Source organism: Quercus suber, unplaced genomic scaffold, assembly GCF_002906115.3.
Source record: "Quercus suber isolate HL8 unplaced genomic scaffold, Cork oak 2.0 scaffold_618, whole genome shotgun sequence".
Classification (NCBI taxonomy): domain Eukaryota; kingdom Viridiplantae; phylum Streptophyta; class Magnoliopsida; order Fagales; family Fagaceae; genus Quercus; species Quercus suber.
Window position 1 is genome coordinate 101433 of NW_027070061.1, and position 21774 is coordinate 123206.

The 21774-nt window shown below is 33.7% G+C and overlaps 2 protein-coding genes across 2 annotated transcripts; one reads left to right on the plus strand and one right to left on the minus strand.

The window, feature by feature from the left end:
• Window positions 1–3416: 3416 nt before the first annotated feature.
• LOC111996925 (probable disease resistance protein At5g45490) lies at window positions 3417–4941 on the minus strand. Its single transcript, XM_024028963.2, has one exon. It carries the CDS (start codon window positions 4795–4797, stop codon window positions 3595–3597), a length of 1203 nt encoding a protein of 400 aa, XP_023884731.1. The 5' UTR covers window positions 4798–4941; the 3' UTR covers window positions 3417–3594.
• Window positions 4942–5264: 323 nt separating this feature from the next.
• On the plus strand, window positions 5265–8423 carry LOC111996904 (uncharacterized). The gene is made up of 2 exons (XM_024028946.2): window positions 5265–5476; window positions 5934–8423. Exon 2 carries the CDS (start codon window positions 6004–6006, stop codon window positions 8209–8211), a length of 2208 nt encoding a protein of 735 aa, XP_023884714.1. The 5' UTR covers window positions 5265–5476; window positions 5934–6003; the 3' UTR covers window positions 8212–8423.
• Window positions 8424–21774: the final 13351 nt, after the last annotated feature.

The following is a 21774-nucleotide window of genomic DNA, read 5'->3' on the forward strand; positions in this document are numbered from 1 at the left end:
TATTATTATTTTATCTCATTAAACATGTGAATACTCCTTTGTGTTGTACCTCAATTTAATGTGTATCATTAAATAAATGGTGTCGTGGAAAGATCTTCACTTCTTTTGCATTGGTAAATAGAGCAAAATAGTTATTAAATAAGCAATTATCTCATTTTATCATCTCAAAAACTATTTTATCTATTTTATAATACTATTTTACAACCTGCCCAACGTCCCAATTCTTATTTTCACATCTCACTCAAATACTATTCAATTTTTTATTCATTTCATTCTTTATTTGTCTCTCTTCCTCACCGTCTCTCTCTCTTCACCCACAATCAAAACCAATCACCACCTCCACTAAACAACCACGATCCAAACACAAGTATTCTATTGACTTAAAAGGACTGGTACTTAGTAAAGAACTGATGAATCTAATTTCCTTTTTTAAGGATTTGGGAACAAGCATGGTGATTTTTGAAGTTCTGTTGGCGTAGGAGATTCCACATTGTAAAATTCTGACTATAGCATCAATTTGCAGGTCTTTGTGTTTTTCCATAATTTGATCGGCAATTAGAAAATTCACTACTGATAAGGTGATCAACGTTCTAGTCATTTACATTCGAGGTAATAGCCAAGCCCAACAACCCACAACCACTCAAACTACTAAAATCCCATAACCCACCACTAGATCAAAACCTAGCAACAAGCCACAGCTCGATTTTTAAGGACTGGGTCTCGATCAGATGGGTCTCCATTGGATCATGAGAAATTGCAAACTATATTCAATGTCAAAGAACCTTATCCTGACTTTTTCAAGTTGGAGTGGTTCTCAAAGTTGAAGAATGTCAAGGTTCTTTATCTGGGGAGGTGGAAAAACTAGGCTAGTCATCACATTGAAGTAGAGAGTGGTGAATTCTTAAAAGGTTGAGAAGTATGAAATTTTTAAGGTTTTTCAGTCTTCAAGGAATCTCTAGGATCACAGAGCTTCCGAATTCTGTGTGTAAACTCTCAAGTTTGAGAATCTTGGATTTTAGAGCATGTCACAATCTAGAGCTGCTTCCCGATGGGATAGGCTCACTGAAGCGGCTGACACACTTGGATATGTCTGAGTGTTGCTTGAATACATACCCAAAGGGATTGCCTTGCTCTCAGAACTCCTAGTCCTTAAAGGGTTTGTAGTTGGTGATCGCATAAATGCAGATTCGTGTACTCTTGGTGAGTTGTTAAAATTGAGTAAGTTGAGGAAATTGAGCATCTACACAAACGTGAATTTTTTTCCCAAAGATGACGATGTAAACACTATTCGACAGTTTAAGAAGCTTCAGAAGCTGACAATTGTGTGGGGAGGTGGAGTAGCTAAGCAACCCACCAAGAGTACATTTTCTGAGGGCCGGCACCCAGCTGGGTGCTGTCATCTGAGGGCACGTAAACGCTTCACTAGAAAATTATTAAAAGCTGCCACCTTTAAGCAAGGACTAAGGCCAGAAATCCCAGAAGAATTTAAGGAACTAGAGAAACTGGATATCCAGTGTTACCCTCAGATGACTGCACCCAGCTGGTTGATTCCTGACAAACTTGCCAAGTTAAAGAAACTGTACATTAGAGGAGGAGAACTCCAAAATCTGGGTCAATTTAAAAAGAATGATAAGTGGAAAGTAGAAATACTACGTCTGAAGTTCTTGAGTAACTTGAAGATGGGTTGGAGTGAAATCCGAGCATCGTTTCCTGACTTATTTTACTAGGAGAAATTCAATTGCCCTAAACTCACTCTGTTTCCATGTGATGAAAATGGGTTGTGGTTGAAGCCATCAAATGATCAATGAAATAAGAGCAGTTGCAAGACATTGGAAGTCCAAGGCTTAATCTGAGTGGTGAGATGGAGCTTCACTTCCACTTCACTGAAACTTGAATCAACCTGGTTGGACTGAAGCAAAGGATCACCCATTATGGTCACCCAGGTCAGAAAGTCTTCCTCAAATCTGATCTTTCTGATCCCACTCCACCGGGGGACTTCTGCTTTATGCGCAAAATGCTGTCTTTCCTCCAGTTGACTCGTTTTGTCGGCTATGGTTCTTTTCCTGCCAAATGAATTTTATGTATTCATTCAATTGTTCTTGTCAAGATGAATCACACATCAAAAGTATGTAATGTTTCTGGCCTATTTCGAATTTAGTTGTGTTCAATGCCTATTATTTAATATATTTACTAAGTTGCAAACTTGCAATTGCTTCTTGTACATTTTCTACCTCCTTATTTGGAACAAGCTGCGAAGGTTTTTGTTGTAGTGGAGCATGTGATTTTTTTTTTTTAATTTTTAATTTAAAAAAAAAAAAATTGCTTATAATAAAGAGGATAGATTACCTTATTGAGAAAATTGTGGAATAATTATTGTTGGTTTATCAGGCTTATATTGCAGCACTGCCTGTTCCAAGAAATAGAATATAAACTTAATAGATCAAGTACTGAAATAATGTTAGGGTAAGAAAATGATTAACTGGCTTCAAGTGGCTATTTATTCAGTGTCTTTTCCAGTCTCATTTCCATACCCTGGTGTGGTTTTTGTTCTTTGAGCCTTTTTTTTTTTTTTTTTTTTTTTTTTTTTTTTTTTTTCTAGAATCCAAATTATGTTTAGGAAGAGTGAACAGTGGGTGGAACTGTGTAAACTCATAACCAAGACAAAACAGCCTGAACCTGCTGGTCCCTGCCCTGGATAATGGATTTATTTTCTTTCCCCTGTGGTTGATTTTTTTGATAATACTGGACAATCGATTTTATCATGTGCATCAAGTTACACAGTCAAATTTGAGTGGATCTTCTTATTAAATGATGGACTTGAAGCAACCATATTTGGATTACCTAACAGTCATCAACCATGATTGGAGGTTTGCAAAATCTACAAATATTATCTGTAGCTTTTGCAAGGCATATAAATTCTTGATGTCGTATACACTTCGTTGGAGTCACATATATCATCAACCTAACAGTCATCAGCCATATAAATTCTCCAAGAATACACATATATTGGAGTCACATAAGACATATATATGGTATTACACTTTGGTGGATCAACCATAACACCAAATAATTAAGGGTTTTTTCGTATTGGTTTGGTTGGTTTGTAAAATCTCCAATATATGTTCCAATTTTGCTGCAGCTTAACTGGGTATTTAAATCTAGTCCCTGATCATCATGCACATATCAAACGGGGATAACAATTTTGGAAATGCTTCAAATGGTACGTTCCAAAGAGAGAACATTGACGGTTTGCTTAATTGCTTTTAGGTGGGATGAGATGAACAACCTGTCTCATCATGTCCTGGGAAAATTAAACATCATCTGTGAATACTAATTGCAGAAAACTAAATGTTGTTTAACTAAACGCATAAATCATCCACCATTCAACTTTTGTTGAAACAGTTGTATCATTCAAAGATGCATAAACTTCAATACTATCATACAACTAGAGCAAAACTGTAAGCAACACCAATCATCAGACAACTTTTAGCAGATTTCATAATGAAATGACAACATATGAAGCTAAAAACTTAAATAGGAGAAACCAAAACCAAGAAAATAGCAAGTTAAAAAGCATGTGCTATTCAAATAATACTATTCTGCGGCTGCTTGTTGTGTAACATTTGGAGCGGCTTGATCCTGTAGTTGTTTTACTTGGTCATGCATGATCTCACCAAGCATTTTTGCAGTTATTGGAAAGCCATCACACTTCTGTAAAATTTGTTTTTTCAGATCTTCCACATTTGAAGGTTTGAACTGTAACCGTGTGCTGTCCTTATCTGTGCCTTTCTCAACTGCATCTTTGAATATTTTCCAGAAGCTCTCTGGGTCTGAACGTGGTAGAAGACGAAGTAGATTTTCCTCCCCAACCATGTTCTTTGCTAATTCCTCATTCCTACTGGTCACAATAACAGCTCCACCACACCCTTTTGGTAGTCCATAAGCAAGACAATCCCATTTTCCATCACGGGATAACAAAGAATCCAACTTACCATAAAATGCTTGTGTCTCCTCTGCATCATTGTTCCTGGCATCATCAAGCACAATCAAATACCTCTTCCTATACAATTGCTGGTGAAGAGCATAGAGAAGCCCCTTGAGGCTATGATCCTCGTGAACCTTATTGATGATCTCCTCGTCAACTCCAAGGCAATCCAACATTCTTTTAACAATTGCAACTCTTGTGTCATTATCTTCATTTGGTTTTCTTGACGTGCATACCCAAATCCTTGGGAGGAAGTACTTCTGAACCTCCGGCTTATTGAAAATCACTTGACATAGTGTTGTTTTTCCTACACCAGCCTTACCAACAATGCCTATTGCCTTGAATTGATCATCACTTCCTTGCCTAAGAACCAACTTTTCAAGTAATGTCACTTCATTATCAAACCCATGAACCATAGATGCATCAACTACCCGAGTGCTCCACTGGGTAACTTGTCTCTCATCTGATGGACTTACTTGACCATTAAGCTGTGCAGTAGTCACTCCATTTGGATCCCAGCCTCTGAGCTCTACTGTGATGTCGTTTAACTTCCTCCTTATCTTACACAAGGTCAGTTGGTCTCTCCAAGATAGCATCTGGCACTCAGTTAAAACATTGTTGAGGTAGTATAGCTTTTCTCTCACCTTTTCCCTGTTTGATGGGTCTGCAAGCCAGGACGATCGAAAAATATTTTCAAGCAAATTACTAATTTCCTCAAAGTGGGTGTGCAGGGGAATTTTTGAGCCACTCTCTCCCACCCTGAGGCCATTACAAAATTGTTCCTTTAGATACTGATCAATCTCCTGTGCCATTTATTTCTACACTCTTTACAGCCTCCACCACTAAGAAGTAAGAACTGCTCTCTAAGGTTGCAGAGAAGTTTAGTACTAATGCCTTGCTAATAGACTTTAATCTGGACTTTGCTCAATAATTGGACTGATAAGTGGAGCCAATGATAAAGACTTTTTAATCAGCCTTTTTATTTTTGTAAAGACTTGAGAGAAGGTCGTCTTAATTTTGGAGGAATAAATAAATGTGAGAAAGTTGACTTGGGTGGTCCATGTGCTTGGGTCCTTACTCCTTGGGGAGTGAGAAAGTTACAGGTAATTTCATAATATTATTTTTATTACCCTCTTCAGCAAGTGGCTACATAAAAATATATTCTAAAGGTCACCTCAATCAGAAAAAGCATAAAAATACTCAGCGAAAAAAAGGAAAAGCATAAATCCAATTTGCATAAAAGAAATGTGTTTCAATTTTAATTTTAATTTTTTTATTTTTTTTATAATGAGTTTCAAATATTTTTTGGGCCTTTATTTGTAACAATAAAGTCTTGGTCTTGGTCCTCGTCGTCTGGTTTTGTCTTTTGACAAAGTTCTCCGTTTGCTTGTGGAATGATAATGAAGATAGGAAAAGAAGAGAGCTGAACTTTGGAACCTGAGATGACTGTTATGCTGATGAATTGAGCCTCTAGAATGTGGTTAAGTTGAGGTAAGTTTCCTAGACTTCCAAATCTTATACGACAAAGCATGAGATTTTAAAATCTTTTTTCCCTAATCTTTGCATCAGTTTTCTCAGCAACCAACAAGAGGTTAGTGTACACAGTTTCATGATCTTCATTGCTGTCAAATAGCATTATAGTCTTTGTATGCATAGCATTATTCTAAGCCTCAATATATTTTTGAGAAATTTATACTGGTGATTCCATAGGTGAAAACCGTAAAGGTATGTAGTACATATATTGATAATAATGTTTCAAAATTTCATTCAACCAAAAAAGAAAAAAAGTTTCAAAATTCAGGAGGACTATGAATTGATTTACCATTATGCTGGTCATCCATTCACACTTGATTGATGGAAATAGATAATTTTTTTGCAAATTCTTGTTCTTCTCTTTGTTTTTGTGTTTTATAATCAAATTATATTTAACTTCTGCTGATATTTGTAGCTACGTGGAAATTAATCATCGAAGTTTTCTTCGCCAGACTAATAGAAAGTAAGAAACCAGAGGGAAGAGTATGGTTTACATCATCCCTCGCAAGTTCAAGAAGTTTTATGATACATGGAATGTACAAACCTTTATTCTGTTTAGCCTTTCACTACAGACCATTCTAATTCTGTGTGCACCGTCAAGAAAGCGAACAGGAAATGTAATAGTAATCTGGTTGATCTGGTCAGCTTACTTGCTTGCCGACTGGGCTGCTAACTTTGCAGTTGGACTTATTTCCAACAGGCAAGATGACACTCCAGGCAAAGGCCCTGATGATCGTTATGACATTCTGGCATTTTGGGCTCCCTTTCTTTTGTTACACCTTGGAGGTCCAGATACCATTACTGCTTTTGCTCTGGAGGATAATGCCCTCTGGCTGAGGCACTTTGTTGGGCTTGCAACTCAGGTTGCTGCCGCTTTTATTGTCTTTGGGCAATCACTTCCCACAAACAAACTATGGGTTCCTACTGTCCTCCTGTTTATTGCTGGAACCATTAAGTATGGTGAGAGAACGCGTGCTTTGTATCTTGCAAACCTGAATAAATTCCGTGAGTCGATGCTTAAACCACCTGACCCGGGGCCTAACTATGCAAAGCTCATGGAGGAATATGCTTCAAAGAAAGATGCCAAACTTCCAACTCATATGGAAATGATTGGAGAACCCAATAAAGAATCAAAGGCTGCACTTTTTGCTGAAGATGTAGGTAACCTGAAGGATGACGTTGTGGTTGTGGGGCATGCTTATCGCTTCTTTAACATCTTCAAGGGTCTCATTGTGGATCTCATCTTCAGCTTCCGTGAGCGCCATGACAGCCGTCTATTTTTCCAGAACAGAGAATCAGAAGATGCATTTAAAGTAATAGCAGTTGAACTCAACTTCATCTATGAAGTTCTCTATACTAAGGTTGTTGTGGTGCATTCAATTTTAGGATTTGTAGTCCGATTTATATCCTGGATCGTGGTTGTGGCAGCCCTTTTGACTTTCTATTCAATTGATAAGAAAGGTTTTCATAAGATCGATGTTAGAATTACCTATACCCTGCTGTTTGGTGCTATAGGCTTGGATACAATTGCTCTCTTTATGCTTATCTTCTCTGATTGGACTGTTGCTAGCGTCAAGAAGTCTATGGAAATTAGCTTCATACGCCCTATTGCCAAATTCGTTTGCATTCCCCTCAGGTACTATCTATCTTTTAAGAGGATAAACTGGCCTCCTCAAGAGCCTCAACGGAGTTCAGAGACTACAGAGTCAATAAATTGCTTAGAGTGGGTTAGAAGAATCCTATTCAGGAGGTGGTCTGAATATCTCTATACATACGACTTCATAGAATATTGCCTGAAAGAACGTCCAAAAACCACGTCCCTTAATGTCTTTGATTACTTGTGTTATTTTTTGATTTGTGTCATTGAAACTTTTGGCCTTAAGGATTTCTATGATAGGATGAGATATGTGTCGAAGAAGCCATGTACCAGAGAGCTATGGAATTTCATCTTTGAACAGCTGAAAGAGAAATCCAAGCTTGCAGATGATCCTGAAACTGCCAAGAGGATATGTGCAGCTAGAGGTGATTGGATTCTTCAGGATAGTGAATGGAATAGTGGTAGCACTAAATTAATGTCTTATGTTGTTGATTTTGATTATGATCAGAGCCTTATGTCGTGGCATATTGCTACTGAACTCTGCTATACAAGGGACCCAAACAACCCTCCTGATGGTAGCCGTGAAATCTCTAAGACCCTCTCGGATTACATGTTATATCTTCTTGTCATGCAACCTACTATGATGTCTGCTGTGGCAGGTATTGGACAAATTAGATTCCGAGATACCTGTGCGGAGGCCAAAAAGTTCTTTAGCAGTAGGGACCTAAAAGGACCAAAAGAGGAACATGAAGAGGCCTGTGAAAGACTCCTTGGTATAAATACAGATGTTCCACCTGTAGCTGTAAAGGGAGATAGAAGCAAATCTGTCTTGTTTGATGCATGTATTCTGGCCAAAGAGCTGGAAAATTTGTACAAAGATAAACCCGAAAATAAATGGAAGCTAATGAGTGAAGTGTGGGTGGAATTGCTGTCATATGCAGCAGGTCATTGCCGGGCCAATACTCATGCTGCTCAACTTAGTAAAGGAGGCGAGCTTATCACTTTTGTCTGGTTATTGATGGCACATCTTGGTATTGGGGAGCAGTTTCAAATAAATGAGGGCCATGCAAGGGCAAAACTGATTGTGGGTAAGTAAACTGAATAAATTGGTGAATTCAACGTTTGTAGGAATGAATCTTTCTATGTAGAACTCTGTTCTTTTAAATATGGGGGATGAGCATAAGATTTTATTTCACTTTTGTTTACTTCTATAGGAATGGAGCTGTTTGTAATGTTGTATGAAAACACTACTACTTCTTGTGTTCTTGCTGCTAATTTTATCTCAAGAATGTTTCTCATTGTCACGAATTTGTTGGCTGACAGTTTAGTGGTTTGCACGGAATTTTTTTTAATAGAGCTAGGGAACCTGAAATGCATATTTTATTTCACGCCCTTTCATGTACACACAAAAGAAAACTAAAAGAGGAGGAGTTCTGCTGCCGGAAGTATTTTGCAACCTCCAATTCATTAGGAGTTGAGCCGGGAACAGGAGAAGATATCTTTCCGACATTTGCATCTTCTCTTTTACATGTGGGCATCATAACTAGACGTATACATTTTCTCTCTCACAATGTGTGAATCTCACAGAATTGTGGTGTTTATATATTATGAGAGAAATGATACGTATGCCATATGTATAAGATAATTATTGTGGAGATTGATTAACTAATGGTTCAATTTTATATCCTATAAGCCATCGTCTTGAATGATTAAAAAGAACAACTATATGTGAAGTTACAGTTGCCTCACATCTACCAATTTAAACTTTAATGAAAGAAAAACTTACCCAAAAAGAATTCTTAATTTAGTTAGATTTTTAATACATAATTGTCTTGCTTTAGATTTGTAATATCTAATCTAAATCATAAAATGAATTTGTCCAAATGGAGAAGATCATGATATTGCTGGTTCGAGGTCTTATCCTCCTCTGCTTAGCTGCTTTTCCACCTCAATTAAACCTCTCGTTCGCATATTTTCCCATCCTTAAATGATTGATCTCTTGTTTACCAACTATTACTACATCAAAAACCTAATTTTAAATAGACCACCTACTCTGCCTTTGGGCCTTGATTTATCTCTTCTTACACTTACGGGCCTGACATTAATTATTTTTCAAAGTGGTTTCAGGGATGCTTTTTTTTAAAGTGTGAGATGACAAATTGTGGAGTAACATCACTTCCACTAACACTATTTTATTAAGCATCAATCACAACCTTAAACTTCATCAGATGTGAAAAAAGTATTGAAATTTTTTTTGTCATTATACTTTTACTGTATTTCTCATCCCATGCTCACTGTCTTGTTTTTTAGATCAGTTCATTGACCATTACAACAACAACAACAACAACAACATGTTTTTATATAAGTAAATATCCTAATATCTGAATCTCTAGTTCAGCTGAGAGGAGCCAATCAAAATGAAAATAGACAAGCACTTCATAAAAAAAATAAAAAGCTGAGGGGTGCAGGGACCATTTGGAAAAGTTTGTACGAGCACTTCATAGAGACAAACACTTTGGATTCATATGAGATATATTCACGTTATAATAAGAATTCAAAGCTGAGATTTTTTGCCAGCAACGTTGATACATCTTTGCACATAAAAGTTGCTGTTAGTGTTTTTTTTTTTTTTCTTTTTTCTTTTTTCTTTTGATGGGAAGTTGCTGTTAGTGTTGGTAAGTAGACAAAGAGAAGTGAAGCAATCAAGCATGAAAGATAGTAGTAAAAGAAGAGAAACATTTGTTTCTTTCAAAAGCATATTCTTTGATTCAAAAAAAAAAAAAGCATATTCTTTGATATCTCTTCTTTTTATGCCTAGAATTATTGAATATTGGGACCCAAGTTTGCTGGAGGAGTAGTGGACCTTCATTTTCCTACATGTCTGACAGCAATGTATGGGATGCCTTTGGGACATGTGAAACCTCTCGATTGTTGAACTCTGGAGCATCCAAGAACTGTCGTGGTTCATATTCTTAAATCCGCACACCTACCAGTATTAATGTTATAAACTTTGTGCTGTTACATATGGGGGGTTTGGATTCCGCGTTTGCGTTTCAGCAAACGCGTTTTCCTCCCCTTTTTTTTTTTTTTTTTTTTTTTTGCCGCATTTTTTACTTTTGGGAGACAAAAAAGCTGTGCATGAACAGTGCGTGCACTGTTCACGCACTGTTCATGCACTGTTCATATATAAAAAATATTAAAGTGGGTCCCATAGTACTATTTACATTTAAAAATTATTTTGCTACAGTTTTTCAGTTTTCAGTTTTCAGTTTTCAGTTCAGCAACAATAAGTTCAATCCAAACACACCCTATATATATGTTTTTGAAGTCAGAANTTTGAGAAGAAAGACAAATATTCATTGCATTGAAAAAAAGAGAGAATTACCGATGGGAATTACACTCAACTTCAACAATGTTAGCGAGCTTTGCATCCTCATTGAGATGACTGATCCTTGACGTATTTCTGCTAAATTAATGCTGAGAGCATTGTTTATAACCGATAAAATGTCCTTTCGAAAGTTGTGAACCACAAAGCATTTATTTTCTCCTGGATTGTTGGGAGCATTTATAACTGTTAAAGAGCACCTTCGGAAATTATGAGCATTTGTAATAGTGATTTAATGTAGGCTGGAAGTGTGCTAAGATGGTAGTTGTGGAAAGAAGAAAAGAGAAGGAAATTGCAAGGGACAATTGAAGTGTCTGACATTATGAATAGCCTATTCAAATTAATGGGGAAGTGGAAGAGAGAGAGACGTTTTAAACAATGAGGTGAAAGTTGAAAAAAAAAGACAAAATTTAGGTCAATGGCTTAGGTGTTGTTCCTTAGATTCATTTCTTAAGATTTAGTTATGTGGTTATTTAACTAAAAAATACATTTTCATTCCATAAGAAAAAATTTACATAGCAAAATCTTAAAAATGGAACCTAAAAAATAACACATAAGTACTATACCTAAGTCTTGCTCTTAAAAAAATACAATAACTAAATTGGTTGAGTTATCAAGAATGACATTACTTGGCAGAATCTCATACTCCCAAAATATTTACTATACTCTAAGCACCCACAAATAAATTCTTTAAAAAAAAAAAAAAGAAAAAAAAAAAAAAAAAAAAAGAAGACTAAATCAAAGTATCAGTGTGCTCTCTTACCATCACTTCTCTCTTCTTTTTAAGTTTCTCCTTTTTATGTTGATTTTTTTTTTCTTTTCTAAAATTTTTAGTTTGTCAATGTCATTACTAGCTTTGCATGATTAATCACAAGTAAGCTATAGTGATAATTCTAAAACGTTTTTTGGTACTCACGGTTGTGTATTGTCATAATCCAAGTTTCCCTTTGAAGTCAAGTAAGTTTATTTTTTTATTTATTTTATTTTATTTTATTTTACGTTTTTCTTCAACTATTCCATCATTCCATGTCAATGTTGATGGTTTGTGACTAACATGCTTTTGGTGGTTTGGTTAGGATTTGGTTTGCCAATGATAAGAAGAGTGTTTCCAGTGGCGAAGCCACATTAGGACCGAAGGGGGAGGTGTTTGGAATTTATAAATCTTCACAAACTTCGTATATTTTTACTCTTTTACTAGCAAAGTTCATAAATTTTGTTTTTAATGAATACAGGATTTGGTATGTCTATTATTTATGCTTTTACTAGTAAACTTCAAAAATTAACCGTAAATATCGTGACTAAGAATAATAGTTTTTTTTTTTTGTTTTTTTTGAGAAACAAGGATAATAGTATTGATGAACCCAATGAATTATAGGATAATTTCTTATGAAAATTTTAAAAATGCACCGCACATCATGTTGGTTATCAGCTAGTGTATCAAATTGCACAACCATGAACCATGCATAAGACATAAATTTAGATTGTGTTTGGCATGGTGAAAACATTTTTGGAAGACACATTTAGTGTGTTTGGGTGTTTTGCATGATGTAAAATCCTGATCAAATCGTAAATATTTTAGGTTGACTAGGTAGCCGCGAAGAATGAGCAAACACTACTTTCCCTTAAAGCCACCGACTGATGATTTGCGATGAGTCATTGAAGTGGGAGGCACAACTATGACTACCGACTATGATTTTCATTTTTCTCCAGTATGTTTGACACTTGAATTTGGTTTAATTCACTGAATGTTCTTTATCTTTTCCACTCTATTCTGGTTGTGAATTAGGAAATCTTAATTGCTTATGGTGGTGGATGTTGTGGTTGATTGTGGCATTTAGGTAGGTAGGGATTGCCAATAGAAATTTTTGGGAGCTTTTTCCATTCAATTCAAATGTTTGAAACTGTTTTTAATAAGATTTTTAAAAATGCAAACCAAGACTAGAAAACAAATTGTTCTCCCTATAAATGTTTTTAGCTAAAAATGTTTTCCATTGAGAAGTACTTTTCCATTGAAAAGTATTTTATGCTGGAACGAATGCAACCTTTGCTCTAGGGAAAAAAAACTATACAATTAATCTTCTCAATTAAAACATAGAATACCTAAAAATTGAATTAAGTTGACATTTCAATCTGTTTAAACAAAAAATTAAAGTGGATCCTCCTTTTCCTATACAAGTTGAAAAGTCTCCTGAACATTAGTTTGCAGTTTATCTAAGAACTTTACTATCGGTTGGGTTGCCGTGCATCTTCTTCCTACAATGCAATTGATTATAAAAATAAATAAAAGTTAAAGTATAATGCAATTTGTATCTATCTGCTATCAAGAAGAAATTTCAACCGTATGAAAGTCCCATCTTGGAACCCATAATATTAAGAAGTCCTAATATTATATGCAAAATTCCTAGTACTCATACAAGTCCATAGATTGACTTCATAGTGACATCCGAGTGTGATTCTTCAAAATTTTATTTGTTTCCGGTCTTTGTAGTTGACTGATTCCTTTTCTGATTTAGCTGAAAGAGATTTTAGTAGAAATAAAAAAAAAAATTAATAAAAAAATTAACTAGAAAAATAATATGATATGAACTCACAAAATCATGTGAAAAAAAAATTAATGTTTATATTAGATGACTTATTTTCTCTCAAAAAACATTTCTCTAACAAAAAAAAAAAACTTATTTTATTAGTGTAAAATAACATTTCAGATGTGTTATATCATATATACTCTGAAAGTTCCTAATATGTAGCGATAATCAATATTGTGACCCTTATCTTTCTTTTTCAGTTAAAGGTGTGGTTATTCAAAAAAGAAACAAAAAGTCTAAAAGTCTAAACATGCATGCTTGTTAGTTGTTACATCAATATTATATATATTTCATCTATTTTCACGAATAAGTAAAGACCAAGAATGCTTAGCCAAAATAAAGATTAGTAAAAGATAGATAGACTTAAGCCTTAGATTGTGCTTTGGCCTAATAACCAAGTTGAGAGAGAGAATGCAACCTTACTAGTAACACTAAGATAAACTGTATTTCGGAAAATGGACTTTTGCCGAAGATTATATTTGTGGAGTAACATCGCTTCCACAAACACTATTTTATTAAGCATCAATCACAACCTTAAACTTCATTAGAAGTTAAAAAAGTACTGAAATTTTTTTTTGTCATTATACTTTTACTGTATTTCTCATCCCATGCTCAACATCTTATTTTTTAGATCAATTCATTGACCATTACAACAGCAACAACAACACGTTTTTATAATAAGTAAATATCTAGACTCTGTTTGGTACACAATTTTAAACACATGTTTTCAGATTTTAAACAACATTACACATTTTTTTATACATTTTTTTTTCACTTACATATATTTCTAAAAAAATTAAAAACTGTTATTTAATCTCTAGTTCAGCTGAGGGGGGCAATCAAAATGAAAATAGACAAGCACTTTATAAAAAATATAAAAAGCTGAGGGGTGCAGGGACCATTTGGAAAAGTTTGTACGAGCACTTCATAGAGACAAACACTTTGGATTCATATGAGATATATTCACGTTATAATAAGAATTCAAAGCTGAGATTTTTTTGCCAGCAACGTTGATACATCTTTGCACATAAAAGTTGCTGTTAGTGTTGGTAAGAGATAAAGAGTAGTGAAGCAATCAAGCATGAACGATAGTAGTAAAAGAAGAGAAACATTTATTTCTTTCAGAAGCATATTCTTTGATTATATATATATATATATATATACACTCTTTCTCCAAACAAGTGCTCGTTTGGTACATGTGTTTAAAAACTAAAAATTATTATTTAAAATTTTTTATAAAAATACGTGTGAGTGAAAAAATATGTAAAAATTTGTGTAATGTTATTTAAAAACTAAAATAATCGTTTAAAAACACAAATCAAACACCCCCCAAAGTGCCAATATTCAATAATTCTAGGCATAAAAGAAGAGACTCATAAATCCTCCGGCAAACTTGGATCCCAGTATTCAATAATTATTTTTTTTGAGGGTGATATTCAATAATTCTAGGCATAAACAGCAGAGATTCAATTGGGACTCAAGTTTGCTATCTCTTCTTTTAATGCCTAGAATTATTGAATATTGGGACCCAAGTTTGATGGATGAGTGATAGACCTTCATTTTTCTAGAATTATTAAATATTAGGACCCAAGTTTACTATCTCTTCTTTTTATGCATAGAATTATTGAATATTGGGACCCAAGTTTGCTGGAGGAGTAATGGACCTTCATTTTCTCACATGTCTGACAGCAATGTAACAGCACGTCAGAGTTCAACAATCGAGAGGTTTCACATGTCGCATTAGGGCTGTTTCGTATATATATTTAAAAATTAAAAATTATTATTTAAAAATATTTATAAAAATATATATAAGTAAAAAAATGTGTAAAAAAAATGTATAATATTATTTAAAAACTAAAAATAATTGTTTAAAAACACAAATCAAACACCTCTTAAGTTCTCTAGAATTGTAAAAAATTCCTAAAATTGTAGTGTAATAATTGATTTTTTTTTTCCAAGAAAAAAATTTAGGTGCAATTTGTATTCTTTCCCCCACCTTCGAGAGAGGGCTCCCACTATATTTTGTTGATAGAAATCCAGCTCAATTTATTCTAAACTGTTTCAACAAAAAAAAAAAATTGCTATGGCTGTGTCGAATAATCATTTATAATTAAGTTTCTTAACAACTTGTAAAAAAATGTTAATTAAGTTTTTTATATATAAAATACATGCATATTTCATACGATTTTCATTTGATTTCTCTTAGGCGAGTAACTCATCCCAAATATTGATCTTGCTTTATATTGTTATTAAAATTTATTTTGATGTTATTTTTTAAATGAAAACATAAAGTATATTTTATATACTTTAAAGTATATATATAAGTAAATATTTTATGTGGGAGAGGATAAGATTTTGTCAAGAGGTTCCCTTCTTTGATAACACAGTCCATCTAGTTATTGTATTTTGAGAAATATTACGTTTATAAAATTTTTACAATAAATCTTAGGTAATTAGTTGTTATTGGTTCAAATTTAAACTTAATACTAAGATTACTTTTTTGTCCCAATAATAACAATCAATAATAACATGTCACTTAAAATTTGTTATAAAAATTGTGTGAAAATATTGGGACATATCATTTCTCTTATATTTTTTTCAACTTCCACCTCCTTGTTTAAAACTACTCTCTCTCTCTCTCTCTCTCTCTCTCTCTCTCTCTCTCTCTCTCTCTCTCTCTCTCTCCTATAAATGTTTTTAGCTAAAAATGTTTTCCATTGAGAAGTACTTTTCCATTGAAAAGTATTTTAAGCTGGAACGAATGCAACCTTTGCTCTAGGGGAAAAAAACTATACAATTAATCTTTTCAATTAAAACATAGAATACCTAAAAATTGAATTAAGTTGACATTTCAATCTGTTTAAACAAAAAATTAAAGTGGATCCTCCTTTTCCTATACAAGTTGAAAAGTCTCCTGAACATTAGTTTGCAGTTTATCTAAGAACTTTACTATCGGTTGGGTTGCCATGCATCTTCTTCCTACAATGCAATTGATTGTAAAAATAAATAAAAGTTAAAGTATAATGCAATTTGTATCTATCTGCTATCAAGAAGAAATTTCAACCATATGAAAGTCCCATCTTGGACCCCCCATAAAATTAAGAAGACAAAGTTCTCCTAATATTATGTGCAAAATTCCTAGTACTCATACAAGTCCATAGATTGACTTCAAGTGACATCCGAGTGTGATTCTTCAAAATTTTATTTGTTTCCGGTCATTGAAGTTGACTGATTCATTTTCTGATTTAGCTGAAAGAGATTTTAGTAGGAAAAAAAAAAAAAACTAGTAAAATAATATATATCATATATGATATAAACTCAAAAAATCATGTGAAAAAAAAAACTAAAAATAATGTTTATATTAGATGACTTATTTTCTCTCAAAAAACATTTCTCTAAAAAAAAAAATAATAATAAATACTTTTTTATTAGTGTACAATAACATTTCAGATGTGTTATATCATATATACTTTGAAAGTTCCTAACATGTAGCGATAATCAATATTGTGACCATTGTCTTTCTTTTTCAGTTAAAGGTGTGGCTATTCAAAAAAGAAACAAAAAGTCTAAAAGTCTAAACATGCATGCTTGTTAGTTGTTACATCAATATTTTATATATTTTATCTATTTTCACGAATAAGTAAAGACCAAGACTTCAAAAAAAGACTTAAATGCTTAGGCAAAATAAAGATTAGTAAAAGATAGATAGACTTTAGCCTTAGATTGTGCTTTGGCCTAATAACCAAGTTGAGAGAGAGAATACTTTCTCAAAAAAAAAAANTCTCTCTCTCTCTCTCTCATTAATTCAACAGGCTATTCATAATTTCAGACACTTCAATTGTCCCTTGCAATATCCTTCTCTTTTCTTCTTTACACAACTACTATCGAGTATCTTCGCATACTTCCAGCCTACATTAAATCACTATTATAAATGCTTTGTGGTTCACAACTTTCGAAACGACTTTTTATCGGTTATAAATAATGCTCTCAGCATTAATTTAGCAGAACATACATGAAGGATCAGTCATCTCAATGAGGATGCAAAGCTTGCTAATATTGTTGAAGCTGAGTGTAATTCCCATCTGTAATTCTCTCTTTTATTCAATGCAAATAATATTTGTCTTCTTCTCAAATTAAAAAAGAAAAAAAAGAAAAAGACTAAATCACAATAACGGTATGCTTTCTTACCATCACTTCTTTCTTCTTTTTAAGTTTCTCCTTTTTATGTTGATTTTTATTTTCTAAAATTTTTAGTTTGTCAATGCTATTGCTAGCCTTGCGTGATTAATCCCAAGTAAGCCATAGTGGTAATTCTAAAATGTTTTTTATTTCTCACTGTTGTGTATCGTCATAATCCAAGTTTCCCTTTGAAGTCAAGGTTTTTTGTTTTTTGTTTTTTTAATTTTTTATCAACTATTCCATCATTCCATGTCAATGTTGATGGTTTTTGACTAACGTGCTTTGGTGGTTTGCTTAGGATTTGGTTTGCCAACGATGAGAAGAGTGTTTCCAATGGCGGAGCCACATTAGGACCCAAGGGGGATGTGTTTGGGATTTATAAATCTCTACAAACTTCGTATATTTTTACTCTTTTACTAGAAAACTTTGTAGATTTGGTTTTTAATGATATTAGGATTTGGTATGTCGATTATTTATGCTTCTACTAGTAAACTTCAGAAATTAACCTTGACTATCGTGACTAAGAATAATAGGTTTTTTTTTTTTTTTTTTTTTTTTGAGAAACAAGAATAATAGTATTGATGAACTCAATGAGTTATAAGAAAATTTCTTACAAAAATTTTAAAAATGCACTGCGCATCGTGCCGGTTATTGGCTAGTGTATCAAATTGCACAACCATAAACCATGTATAAGACATAAATTTAGACTGGGTTTGGCATGGTGAAAACATTTTTGGAAGACACATTTAGGGAATGTTTGGTTACTATTTTCTCTCCTTATTTCTGTTTCCAAAACCAATTTTTTATTTTGAAACTAAAAAACTTGTTTGGCAATCCAAAATGGATAGAAAACAAAAACTATTCTCAAAACTTAATTTGTGAAGAAAACTAAAAAAATGCAAAAGGCTATTAAAGTTCAAATCTTAGTAACAACATATTTTTGTATTTTCTATTTTTTTTCTTCAAAAAACTATTTCTTTAATTTCAACTAACCAAACATATTTTTGATTTAAAAAATACAAGAAAATTGTTTTTTCTTTATATTTCCAAAAACAAGTTTTTGAAAATAGAAAACAAAAATTGTTACCAAACATAACCTTAGTGTTTTTGAGTGTTTTGCATGATGTAAAATCCTGATCAAATAGTAAATATTTTAGGTTGACTAGGAAGCCACAAGAATGAGCAAACCCTACTTTCCCTTAAAGCCACCAACCGGTGATTTGGGATGAGTCATTGAAGTGGGAGGCACTACTGACTATGATTTTCGTTTTCCTCCAATATGTTTGATACTTGAATTTGGTTTAATTCATTGAATTTTCTTTATCTTTTCCATCTATTCTGGTTGTGAATTAGGAAACTTGATTGCTTATGGTGGTGGAGGTTGTGGTTGATGTGGGCATTTAGGTAGGTAGGGATTGCCAATAGAAATTTTTGGGAGCTTTTTCCATTCAAGTCAAATGTTTGAAACTGTTTTTAATAAGATTTTAAAAATGCAAACCAAGACTAGAAAACAAATTGTTCTCCCTATAAATGTTTTTAGCTAAAAATGTTTTCCATTGAGAAGTACTTTTCCATTGAAAAGTATTTTAAGCTGGAACGAATGCAACCTTTGCTCTAGGGGAAAAAACTATACAATTAATCTTTTCAATTAAAACATAGAATACCTAAAAATTGAATTAAGTTGACATTGAGAGAATACTTTCTCAAAAAAAAAAAAAAAAAAAAAAGTTGAGAGAGAGAGAATGCAACCTTACTGCTCGAGAAAAAAAAAATATTACTATATTTTTCTTTAAAAATAAACTATATTATTAATAGTTTCAATTAAAACATGGAATACCTAAAAATTGGATTAAGTTGACATTTCAAATTGTTTAAACATATATTAAAGTGGATCCTCCTATTCCTATACATGTTGAAAAGTCTCTTGAACAGAAGTTTGGAGTTTTATAGTAAAAGAACTTTACTAATTCGGTTGGGTTGCCATGCATCTTCTTCCTTATTTACTTATTTATTTGTGATAATATCTTCTTCATTATTTAGTAAAATGAAATTTGTATCTATTCTGCTATCAAGAGGAAATTTCAACCATGAATATCCCATCTTGGACCCCATAAAATTTAGTAGACAAAATTCAGCTAATATCATATGCAAAAAGATATTTTTTCCGACCACTCATACAAGTCCATAGATTGACATCATAGTGACATCCAAGTGTGATTGTTCAAAATTTTAGTTCCTTCCCGTCGTTGTAGTTGGACTGATTCCTTTTCTCATTTCGATGAAAGAGATTTTAGTATTAAAAAAAAAAAAAAAAAACAAATTAACTAGTAAAATAATATGATTTTTTTTTTTTGGCTGAGAATCAGTCAAATAATATGATATAAACTCAAAAAATCATGTGAAAAAATATCAAGTGCAAGAAAATGTGTTTGACACCCTAGCCATTAAAGCAAGTCAGCTTCTTAGGCCTCTATATTAAAAAAATATTGTATTTATTAATGTAATTGAATTAATAATATTTTTGAGTCACTATCTAACCTTAGGCTGTGTTTGTTTCGTGTAAAACGTTTTTCGGAAAATACATATTTTCCGGAAATACTATTTTCCGGAAAAAGAAAATATTTTTAAGTGTTTGGTTGAATTATGAAAATTATTGTGGAAAATATTTTCATGTGTTTGGTTCTATTAGGAAAATGCTATTTTCCGGCAGCAAATTCCGGCAACAACAACAACAACAGCAAATTCCGGCAACAACAACAACAACAACAATCAGTTCATAAAAAAAAACAACAACAACAACAATCAAATTAAAAAAAAAAACAACAACAACAACAATCAAATTAAAAAAAAAAAAAAAACTGAGAGATTGAGGAAGAGAGAGCTCGAGGTGCGATGGCGCAATCGAGGGTCTGGGTCTGGGTCGAGCGGCGTTGGAGCGATGGCACGATCGAGGAGGCGATGGGTCTGGGTCGAGCGGCGTTGGAGCGATCGGCGCGGTGCTGTGATTTCCCTTTGATTGATCGGCGCGGTGCGATGGCGAGGTGCTGCGATCGGCGCGAGACCGGTGCGATGGCGCGGTTCGTGGGTTCGTCGGTTCGTGGCACCGGTGAAGTCGAAGGCTCGTGAACACTGGCGATGGGCTGTGGCGTTGGTTCGTTCTCTCTCTCACTCTCTCTCTCTCTCTCTCTCTCGCTCGGTTTGGTTCGTTAAGGCTCTCGCTCTCTCTTTTCCGGAAATCATTTGAAGGTAAAATAAGGGCGTAAAATAATTTTCGGGTCAAAGGAGTAAATACAGTCAAACTGAAGCTGATTTTCCGGAAAATAAAATTTTCCTTTCCTGCCAAACACTGGGGTCAGGTGGTAAATGATTTCCGGAAATCATTTACCACCAAAACAAACGGACCCTTAGTTGAACCCTGATCCGGCTTTAAAAATTTTAAACCTCAATGACAATAATCAATAACATAACCTTGTTTTTCTTATTCTAATAAAAATTACAGTTACCCAAAAATGAAACAAAATGTACATATTTGTTACGTAGATCAGATTTTTTTTTTTTTTTTTTATTTTGAAAGGGAAAACTTCATTCATTCATTCATAAAAGGCAAGCATCTTGATACAATTGTTCCATAACTAGTGGAGGGAATCCTCTGTCCAATACAAATCCTCAACAATATTTCTAGCATATTTCGCTAACACATGAGCTATCTTATTTCCACTTCGCCTTGTATGAGAAGTAGTCACCCACTGTAAGCCCCTAATTAGATGTTTAATATCTTCCACGACATTCCCTAGCAGAGATAGGTTGGTTGCTTGTGATGAAATAGCTTTTATAACATTCACATTGTCTCGCTCAATAACCAGCCTGGAAAAACCTGCATCAATACCAAATTCAATGGCCTTTCTACATGCTAACAGCTCACCTTCCTCACTACTGTGCACTGCTGGCCCTCTTGTAGACATGGCAGCCATGACTTCGCCTTTGTTGTTACGGATTATTGCCCCAACACCGGATCTGTTCACTTCAAAAAAAAACTGCTGCATCAAAATTCAGCTTAAAAGCTGATTTTGGAGGTGGTTCCCAAGCTTCCCTGCCGTTCTGCATAATTGGTTCTGCAACTAGCTGCTCTTGAGCATGTTTATAATCTTCTAAATATTCTGCTGCCCTCTGATTTTGAGTACTTGGATCAATAAATCTACCACCATGAAGAACACTGTTACATAGATCAGATCTTAAATATGTTTCATCTATATATTTACGTTATTAAGTAAAGACCAAGACTTAAAAAAAAGACTTAGTGTGGGTTTGCCTAAAAATTATTTTGCAATTTGCGTTTTTGGTTGGGTCCCACAGCACTGTTCACGACCCAACCAATGCTTTAAAAACGCAGATAAGTGGTACATTTTGGGTCTCATGATACTATTTATAGTTTAAAAATTATTTTTTTACAGTATTTTTAGCAATAAATTTTTAGTTTTCAGTAAAATAAGCGGTATCTAAATAGACCCTT

Coding starts and splice junctions, on each gene's coding strand:
- LOC111996925 (XM_024028963.2), bottom strand. CDS start 4,797: ATGGCACAGGAGATTGATCAGTATCTAAAGGAACAATTTTGTAATGGC.
- LOC111996904 (XM_024028946.2), top strand. CDS start 6,004: ATGGTTTACATCATCCCTCGCAAGTTCAAGAAGTTTTATGATACATGG.